The 10,337-nt window shown below is 40.7% G+C and overlaps 1 protein-coding gene across 2 annotated transcripts; it reads right to left on the reverse strand.

Moving 5' to 3' along the window:
• Positions 1–3,511: 3,511 nt before the first annotated feature.
• On the reverse strand, positions 3,512–9,918 carry mmadhcb (metabolism of cobalamin associated Db). 2 transcript variants are annotated; one of them, XM_086267219.1, is made up of 8 exons: positions 9,762–9,918; positions 8,573–8,622; positions 6,742–6,886; positions 6,246–6,463; positions 5,450–5,558; positions 5,194–5,324; positions 4,682–4,768; positions 3,512–3,817 (listed from the first exon to the last, which is right to left on the reverse strand). In XM_086267219.1, exons 2-8 carry the CDS (start codon positions 8,579–8,581, stop codon positions 3,623–3,625), a joined length of 894 nt encoding a protein of 297 aa, XP_086123345.1. In that variant the 5' UTR covers positions 8,582–8,622; positions 9,762–9,918; the 3' UTR covers positions 3,512–3,622. The 2 variants fall into 2 exon arrangements, with proteins under 2 accessions (XP_086123345.1, XP_086123344.1); XM_086267218.1 differs by lacking the exon at positions 9,762–9,918 and having other exon boundaries at positions 8,573–8,662.
• Positions 9,919–10,337: the final 419 nt, after the last annotated feature.

A 10,337-nucleotide genomic window follows, 5' to 3' on the forward strand; every position in this document is an offset into this window, starting at 1 on the left:
GCACGTCACAGCTCCAGTACCTGATTCAATGGTTTATAAGGAAGTGAATCGTTGGCCGGATTTATGTTGTGTTTGGGTGGAGAAGGCGATCCAGTGTGCAACATAATGACATACAGCGAGGGAGGGAGGACGTTCTGCTTCTTCATAAATAAAAACAAGTTCATATGCCATTCTAAGCCCAGGTCTAAAACCCACATAGTTATAATTATATAAGGTATAGTATATTATATACAGGGAGAAGCATTTATATGGATACACCGCAATAACATGGGAATGGTTGGTGATATTAAAGTCCTGTTTGTGGCACATTAGTATATGTGAGGGGGCAAACTCCTCAAGATGGGTGGTGACCATGGTGGCCATTTAGAAGTCGGCCATCTTGGATACAACCTTTGTTTTTTCAATAAGAAGAGGGCCATGTGACACATCTAACTTATTGGTAATGTCACAAGAAAAACAATGGTGTGCTTGGTTTCAATGTAACTTTATTCTTTCATGAGTTATTTACAAGTTTCTGACCATTTATAAAATGTGTTCAATGTGCTGCCCATTGTGTTGGATTGTCAATGCAACCCTCTTCTCCCACTCTTCACACACTGATAATAACACCGCAGGAGAAATGCCAGCACAGGCATCCAGTATCCGTAGTTTCAGGTGCTGCACATCTCGTATCTTCACATCATAGGCAATTGCCTTCAGATGACCCCAAAGATAAAAGTCTAAGGGGGTCAGATCGGGAGACCTTGGGGGCCATTCAACTGGCCCACGACGACCAATCCACTTTCCAGAAACTGTTCGTCTAGGAATGCTCGGACCTGGCACCCATAATGTGGTGGTGAACCATCTTGCTGGAAAAACTCAGGGAACGTGCCAGCTTCAGTGCATAAAGAGGGAAACACATCATCATGTAGCAATTTCAAATATGCAGTGGCCTTGAGGTTTCCATTGATGAAGAATGGACCCACTATCGTTGTTCCCCATATACCACACCAAACCATCACTTTTGTTGTTCCAACAGTCTTGGAGGCATCCATCCAGTGTGGGTTAGTGTCAGACCAATAGCGGTGGTTTTGTTTGTTAACACCATTCACATAAAAGTTTGCCTCATCACTGAACAAAATCTTCTGCGTGAACTGAGGGTCCTGTTCCAATTTTTGTTTTGTTCATTCTGCAAATTCTTTGCGCCGATCTGGGTCATCCTCGTTGAGATGCTGCAGTAGCTGGAGTTTGTAAGGGTGCCATTTGTGAGTAGCTAATATCTACTGAAGGGATGTTTGACTAATGCCACTCTCCAGTGACATGCGGCGAGTGCTACGCTGTGGGCTCTTGCTGAATGAAGCTAGGACAGCCACTGATGTTTCTTCATCAGTGACAGTTTTCTTGCGTCCACATTTTGGCAAATCCAACACTGAACCAGTTTCACCAAACTTAGCAAGCAGTTTGCTAACTGTAGCATGGAAGATGGGTGGTCTTGTAGGGTGTCTTGCATTGAAATCTGCTGCAATGACCCAGTTACAATTTCGATCCGCTCCTCGACATGTCAATGGCTGTGAACAAAGAGAAACTTGTAAATAACTCATGAAAGAATAAAGTTACGTTGAAACCAAGCACACCATTGTTTTCTTTTTTTTTTCTCTCTTTTCTTTTAAGCAGGGAAACAGTTTGCCCAGCACCTGAGCAACACATGTTATCCATTTTTTTAATCTCCTTTCAAGTTAGTTGAAAATCATTTGCCCCTTGTGTCATTTGTATCATGTATATTTATATGTAGCTAATCTGCAGCATGAGTACTGTCAAGAGAGATAAAAACGGATCCAGATTGTTCTTGAAAATGTGATGCTTTCCAAAAATCTGCCAAAGTTATGCTCTGATGCTATCAATTGCGTTATTGTAGCATATTTCATATTTACCATAAAGACGTAAAGAAAACATCTAGAAAGGGACTAGCAATCCTTTTTGGCAGGTACTATTCTCTTTTTTTTTTCCATTTGATTCACCTTTTATTGTTTATTTTATTTTCACTTACTGAACATGGGACAGACTTGACTGGGGGAAAGAAGGGGAGAAAGAAAGAGGGAAAGAGAAACAGCTGAGAAGAGGGACGGGGGAGAAGGGCACACCATTGTTTTCTTGTGACATTACCAATAAGTTAGATGTGTCACATGGCCCTCTTCCTATTGAAAAAACAAAAGTTGTATCCAAGATGGCCGACTTCTAAATGGCCACCATGGTCACCACCCATCTTGAGGAGTTTGCCCCCTCACATATACTAATGTGCCACAAACAGGACTTTAATATCACCAACCATTCCCATGTTATTACGGTGTATCCGTATAAATGGCCCACCCTGTATAATTGCGCCTGTCCACTGGTTAAATACAATTTTCTAGATCCGCCAGTGGAGGGGCAGTTCAGGGAGGCTCTACAGCACGGGGGTATTAGTCCCAGCTCCCAACCTAGTATAAGATCGTGTTGTAAAATATTATATACAATGTATTTTTATTTTTATTTATTTATTTATTTTTTTATCTACTGATACAAAACATCAAGTCACAAGCAAAGGGGGAACACAGCATGGCACATGTTTAAACAAGGGAAGTTTATTCATTAAAATTATTTATGAATCAAATAGACAGAACATAGATTTTCACCCAAAAACATTCACAAGGCACCAAGTCCGGTATCACACAGACATGTCACGTGATATTAAACTGAAGCTGTCAGCTCGGTAGAGTGGGCAATCCTGATAAAGCTATTCATTTTGTAGACTCAAGCTGCTCTTCATTACCGGCCACTAGATGTCACCAAAAAGTGCTGTGTTGAAAAGCTTCGAGTAATAAAGCTTTTTTTCAATACAAGCTTGATTTAGCCATCAGTACTTGGTTGCAATAAGTAGATATTTCAGTACCTACATTTCAGAGGGTAAAGATAATGAAATACTATCTTAACGATTTAATTTTGTTAATTGGTTTATTTTACTCATCATTGTTGCAATCTTGAAAACAAAACAATGTTTATCTAAAAATACTAATCATTTTGCATAATATTTGCATAACATCTTAGAGTTTACAGTTAAACTATTTCTACCTTTACTTATGTCAACATTTCAGCACATTTTAATCCTTAAATTTCATTTTTCAAGATTGTGCCACAAAAACAAGACGGCTCATCTTATGGTGGGATCAACAAGTCAGTCCAGTGATGATTCTAAAATATTTTCAAGGATTAGAAAGGAGTTCAACATTAACTGTAAAATGAGTTCACTTCTCACTGAGGATGCTCGTGTTTTTCTTAAGAAAAATTGAGGCTGATAAACTGGAAAACTATCTTCTGAGAACTTGTCTCTTTGTGCAGCAGCGCAATATCTTCAAACTCTACTAAGTACAGCAGAAAAATGGTTTAACACAACTGCGGTTAAAAGGGCAGCCAAGGTAATTAATACAACGGTTATTCATTTATTGAATGGGTCATTCTATAAATGACTAATTTCAAAGACAAAACATTCACAAGCTTTGTGGTGTCAGCATTATTTAAGCTTTAATATGATTACAGATATGGTCAAAACCACTAACCACTCTGTTAGTGTTGAGGCATATTACACTCGGTATCCCAGAGCCTGTGTTCATCTACCCTGCAACGTCTTCATAGTAGGAGTATCAGGTGGTGCGCTGGTGAATATTGTCCCTACAAAAGCATGTGTCCCCCACAACGAGTGTCGGATCACTTTGCAGCAGCCCAGGTCCTCAATCTGAAAGCCCAGGTGACGGTATCGGTCATCTGTCTCATACAGTGTGTTGTTGGTGTACGGGCCAAAGTACTGAGAAATAAGAAGGGACACACAAATATGAGACAGTTATCTGATCAAGACCATCGCCTGAAAAGCAACAATAGTCTCTGTGTGTGTGTGTGTGTGTGTGTGTGTGTGGGGGGGGGGGATGGGGAGTTGCAATTGCACACCGCTGTCTGCACAAGTTTGTCCTGCCAACATTACAGCTTCCAAGAAATTTTCACCAGTTTTCTTCTGCAGAAATGTACATTTGTTATACACACAGCACACTGCCACAATGAATCACCCTTAAATACCAGCCCAGGGACAGTTACTTTGAAGGTTTGTTATTCTGCAGCTGAATGACTGTGGAACAATCCAGAAAGGCAGCGGCCTGCCAAGCTAGCTGTGGACTTAGAAACAGCTTTTATGATGTCCTGTCTTCAAACCTACTGAAACATGTGAAGTTAAGCACAAAGTCACGCCTGTGCCAGAAAAGCAAATACATCAGCTTCTGTCTGGTGACCAAATATCTAACCAGAATCATGGTGCAGCCTCCAATGGACGTGTTTACATTTGATCATGTGCTTATTTCAGAAAACTCCAAATAAATCTAAATGTATGCACCAAAGACAAAATACCTGAAGATAAAAAGAAGAATTTAAAGGAATCACTAAAAGCGCCTAAATGCATCTGTCACAGACAGCTACCTGCATCTTGACTGTGCTGATCGTGGCTAATTCAGAGTTAATTCCATGTAAACATGAGCTTCTAACATATTTCTCAGATTTATACTTTGTCATTTGATGCCATGTGATGTCTACACCCAATCAGCCATTTCATTTGTTGTTATTGTGATAAAATATCGTAAAAACACTGAACAGTTGTTGACAGGCAGAGTCAGAGATAACTTACAGCGAGGCCTGACGATGGGTCGATGAAGTCTGCCCAGAATCCTTCTCGCTGCAGCGCACAGCAGATCTCCCGTGCACCTGCAACAAACTACACAGCAGACACCACAATCATTAATTACTTCATTAATTACTGTAAAATAAATAATAAAGTGTCTCCTCCCCTTTCTCAATGAAACTCACGCATTTATTATCCGTTTCATTTTCACTTCTTTTCACACTACAGATGGGATGTACTACATGGATGTGCTACTACTGTTTTTAACATTAGTAACATCTCATATAATGCAGTTTCTGTAGTTCTCCAGAGGTGGACAGCTTTTCTAATAAACTCTTCAGCTCATCATCAGTGTTTCTTTTACAGACCTCTAATATTTGCAGTGCTTAGCTGTTGTAAAAGGTTTCTAAAATAACACTTACATTTATTTATTCTGAGTACTTGCTGTGATAATGTAGGGAGAAACCCTGTGATGTCTTATTATAGTGTAAGACATGTAAAACAGCTCAGCATTTAACCTTGTCAAGCATCTGCTCTCTCTCATCTTCCACCTCAGCAGACCATGACGCCATATCGTTCTGCGTCTTCTGGGTAACCGTGACAACCATCATACCACAGGATGGAGCTTCAGGAAACATTGACTGGAAATCTGTTTATAATTAGGAAACACTCGCATTAGACAGGAACACCGCTTCTCATGAGAAATACAAGCAATTTCAAAGTTATGCAAGGCTGAAAAATAAATGTATGAAGGATGCAGTTACAGCGATGTACCTTTCTTTAAGAGTTCAGGACACGCCTGTGTGGCACACTCTACTCTCGAGTTGTCAAAGTACTGTTCAGCTGTGCTGACTTTGCCAGAGGACGCAGGATTGCCCTTGTTCTAAGAAAGAAAAACACAGCTGTCAGAAAAGCGAATGTCACCACTCTCAGCGTATGAGCAACAACGCCAACGATACAAAACCTGGATATAGTTTCAGCATACACTGTTTTAATGTCTCTTCATTCTAAAATATTCAGACGGATGCTGGAGGTCTGGCTGCATGAATCATGTCACACCCACGATTGGCTAGCGTTACATTTTTTACACTTGTTAGCACCACTAAGTCCACACCACACTCCAATGAAAAGTTCATTTTTGACTGATTAAAAATGCATAAAAAAAATGTCACACATCATTTTATCTTAAACATGTGTACGTGCTTGTGTTAGTCCGCGTAGGGAAATGACTCCTCTGCATTTAACCCATTCAGCCAGTGAAGCAGTGGGCAGCCACCGAGGAGCAGTGTGTAGGGACGTAGGGGTACCTCAGGGTAGCCGTTCAGGGGAATCAAACCCCCGACCTTCCAATCATGGGGCAACCACTCTACCTACTGAGCTATCCCTGCATATGATTATTCATTGATAATCTATACATACTTCAACATAAAATTCCTCTGACATTTATTTAATTGCACCAGTGTTTGTGAAATTTGTAGCAAGATTAACATTAGTAGTAATAACACAGCATAGTTTGGTCCATATTTGTTTTGATTATTAAAAACATTCATAAGGTTCTCATTGGACTTACAGAGAGCTCTCTAACAGACTGGGCTAGAAGCCACTCATGCTTCTGATAGCAGGATGGAGCAGACAACACATCTGGTAGCATTTTGTCTGTCAGGCTCTTCTGTTGCTCTGTCAATCCTTCCAGCTGGCAGTCAAAGCCCACATTACCGGGCAGCGAGAAGCGCTGGTCCTGGGGCCCGAACGGCGCCATTATGTCATCAGGCCGTAGTGTCTGCAGTCCTTAAGCACAACATAACAAAGAAAAGTAGCATGCACACAAACTGAGTTTACACAAAGAAATAAGAAATTACAAATTTTGGTCAACGCCAATATCACTTCATCAGAGTCCGAGGTAACGACTCTGTGTCAACCTCCGTCTATCTCAATTTATTTTGTGTTATTAGGTCTATACCTAATACCTAATCTATACATAAGATGCATTAGATTTAATTACTGACTAGAAAAACATGTTGTAGTTAATTAATGTTCAAATGTATAAACTTAAAATAAGGCCATACCTTTAGCAGAGTGAGAAGTGGCCAAAGCGGGCTCATTTAAGCCTGAAGAATCAGCAGCAGAGAAGGCTCTGCCTCCAGCCACACGATACACCAACACATGGAGCCCTGGAAGGTAACTTACCAACCTGCTTCTGCTGCAAAGCACCTGCACATGCAAACAAACAGTACAACTGTAAATGGCAGTCTCTCAGGTACTAATAATAATAATAACAATAATAATAATAATAATAATAATAATGCTGCTGCTGAACTCAGACACCTGAAACACCACCAAAGGTCTACATCACAGGTGTCAAACTCCAGGCCTCGAGGGCCGGTGTCCTGCAGGTTTTAAATGTGTCCTTGATCCAACACAGCTGATTCAAATGGCTAAATGACCTCCTCAATATCTCTTGAAGTTCTCCAGAGGCCTGGTAATGAACTGATCATTTGATTCAGGTGTGTTGACCCAGTGTGAGATCTAAAACCTGCAGGACACCGGCCCTCGAGGCCTGGAGTTCGACACCCCTGGTCTACATGGTCAAAGGTTTACAGCAGGGGCCTCGAGCTCCGGTGTCCTGCAACTTTTCCATGTGTCCCTGACGCAACACACCTGAATACAATTAGTAGATCATTAGCAAGCAACCTGACTGCATGCTGAGGTGGCAATTCAGCCATTTCATTCATGTTACAGCAGTTCATGAGTGAATGAACATGGTGCAATAAATGTACTGTTAAAAGTGTATTTTCCTTAACACTTACATTTACTTGAGTAGGGTTAGAGGTTGCCACTTCAGCAACTTCAGTTCTATACTCTTGCTAATGACCTACTAATTGCATTCAGGTGTGTTGCAACAGGGACACATGGAAAGGTTGCAGGACACCGGCCGTCGAGGACTGGAGTTTGAGACCCCTGGTTTACAGCTTCATCTTGTCATCTGTCAGTTTGGAAAGTGATACAAAGGTTTTGGGATTCTAACAAAGTTTTTCCAGGAGTGATCAATGACTCATCCAGGAACTGCAAGCTTCATCTGCCTCAGGTCAGAGTTTCAACAATGACAAAAAGAGACTCGGCTAAAATGACATGAGGGTCCCAAGGCAGAAATGTAACCTTTTGGAAGGTCTCATTGCATATAGAGAACAGGAAAAAAAAAACATATCAACAGTCAAACGTGGTGGTAGTGTTAATTGATGGATACATGAATTTTGCTCTCAACCAGAAAATCCTACAATCCTGAAGTCCAGCCATAAGTTTGTACCCTGTAGCTCAAGCACACTTGGGTTATGCAGCAGGACAGTGATGTGAAAAATTCCCATTTTAATAAATGAATAAAAAAAACTGACGTGCTTAGACAAAGTTCAGACTTTAATCTGAAGATGCTGTGGCGTGGTGTTAAACAGGCCATTCATACTGAAATACCCTCTAAAGTTGCCAAGTTAAAATAATTCTCCAAAGTGTCTCTACAGGAATGTCAAACATTAATGGCCGTTTATTGCAAACAGTCCAACCAGTTATTAAGTTTATTCAAAAACAAACAGAGGTGGTCTGGCATCAAACTGAAGCTCCCTACATCACCTCGTTCTCTGGTTATCACATTCACATACTTGTCTATCCAGCAGGTTGAAAAAAATACCCCAATTACATTTTGTATTTACTCGGGTTATCTTCGTATAATATTACAAATGTTTGTATCTAAAACATAAATGTGAGAACTATGCAATAAATTTAAAATAGAAAGAAATATTTCACGTTATTCAGTGTTTACAGTGGTGCTCTGTGATGGTGATCACTGCAGAGCATTAACATCAGAATAAGATGAGAATATTACAAACTGTTGTTTGACAAACTTACACTGGTCATCCTAGCGTGCTTCTGATTATCTGCAGTATCCAGTGAAGTCTCTGTAAGAGTCCAAGACTGTGTCATCAGGAAACATTTCCAAACAAATTCATCACAGAAGAAACGCTGTACGACTACCACACCATCCTGACTGATCCGCTGCTCAGTCTGCTTCACTCCTTTTAAATCTCATCTATTCTTTTTGAATCAGAATTAAGGAAGTTATGTATGAATCATATAAGCCACTCTGAAGTCCAGCAATCCTAATCAAAGATGAGGCATGTTTGCATAGCTAAGTGGACTGCTGCCCCCACGACTTGGCCCCGGATGGATGGAAATCCACTGACTGGATTGGTATCAATGTACGTCAATAGCATAGCTCTGCCACTGATCTGCTTAAATAGCTGGATGTAAGCATCTTAAGAAGCAATCGTGGTTTGAGAAACACACTGTTGGTAGCCTAGGATAGCCGATGGTAATGTGAAAAACAACTTATGCCAGGTGATGTATGGGGAAACAAACATTAGCATTATTTTACAAATTAAAAAGAAATCTGCAAGAGTTCAAGGCACCGGGATTTTGATTAGGAGAATAAAAGCTATTTTAGCTATTTATAGATAAAAGGTTGATCCCACTACAGCTACTTCACAAAGATGGTTTTATTCTTTGCGATGTTTCGTTATACTGAGCAGAAAGCTCCCGATGTCAAACGTGGGCGTGTTTCCTAAACCAGCAGCTGACGGAGCGAACAGGTGTGTGCAGGTGAACTCGACACATCGTCGAGCTATTCAGGAGTGTGTCGAGGGCAAAATGTCAGCTCATGATTTGAAACACGGAGGTACGACATCAAGCGGAAGCTGTTTGATAAATTAAAATAATCGCATTGTTGTCAGCAGATAATATTGATAATATTGAAATCTGCATTTGCACCAGCTGGAGATGGAGAGAGTCCTTTAATCTTGTCAAACTCCGAGACAGATTTGCACACAGAGTCGACCAATCGGTAAATATGACGAATCTAACCAGTTAAAGTAAAACCAGTTAACTACTGTAATCTTTCGGCTTTAGATACATCTGGGAACTTCTAGTGAGTGTAATAGCACGTTTCACACGGTTTATCCTCACAGCGGTATGACAACCGATACATTTTAGTAAGAAACGCTATCTGCTGATAAGCTAACAAGAGCAGAACATAACTTACAGGATTTTAACAAGTCCAAACCAGATGACTGCGTTAGTTTGTTCCTATTTATACTTCCACAAAATCGTAGAAAAACAGTCGACCTTTGAAAACATGAAGACACTGTCCAAATGAACGCGGGCAACTCACTCTAACAACATTTCTGGCTTTGACCTCGGGGGAAGGGGGGGGTTCTTCGTTTTAGTTTCAAATGAGCTTAGAGGTGCATTACCGCCCCCTCCTGGACAGGAGTGTGAATCAGGAACTTGGAATATTGGGAATAAAAAAAAAACTGCAGTATTGAACCCTTTCTTATCACAACTTTCAACAGTTGGCCATAGATGTGAGACAGTGCCTTTCCAAGCAGGGTTTCTACAGTGGAATGAATCTTCAGCTCCTCCTATTAACGTCTTCCTGTCCAGGACACAAGCCCGGCATACTAACAGTACATGCTGAGCAGATTCCATTTTTTTGCAGTGGGCACACAATCCCATTGGGTGCTTGCCTATTAGCTGTAGTGTTTTATTGAGCCCTGTATGACCTATCCTGAGATGGGTAATTGTTATTTCACTATTTTGTGACCGTGACCGAAATGTA

The sequence above is a fragment of the Aulonocara sp. 'chitande type north' Nkhata Bay genome, linkage group LG16 (assembly GCF_057382095.1).
Source record: "Aulonocara sp. 'chitande type north' Nkhata Bay isolate Kocher_YH1m ecotype deep benthic linkage group LG16, A_spYH_male_GT1.1, whole genome shotgun sequence".
In the NCBI taxonomy this organism is placed as follows: Eukaryota; Metazoa; Chordata; class Actinopteri; order Cichliformes; family Cichlidae; genus Aulonocara; species Aulonocara sp. 'chitande type north' Nkhata Bay.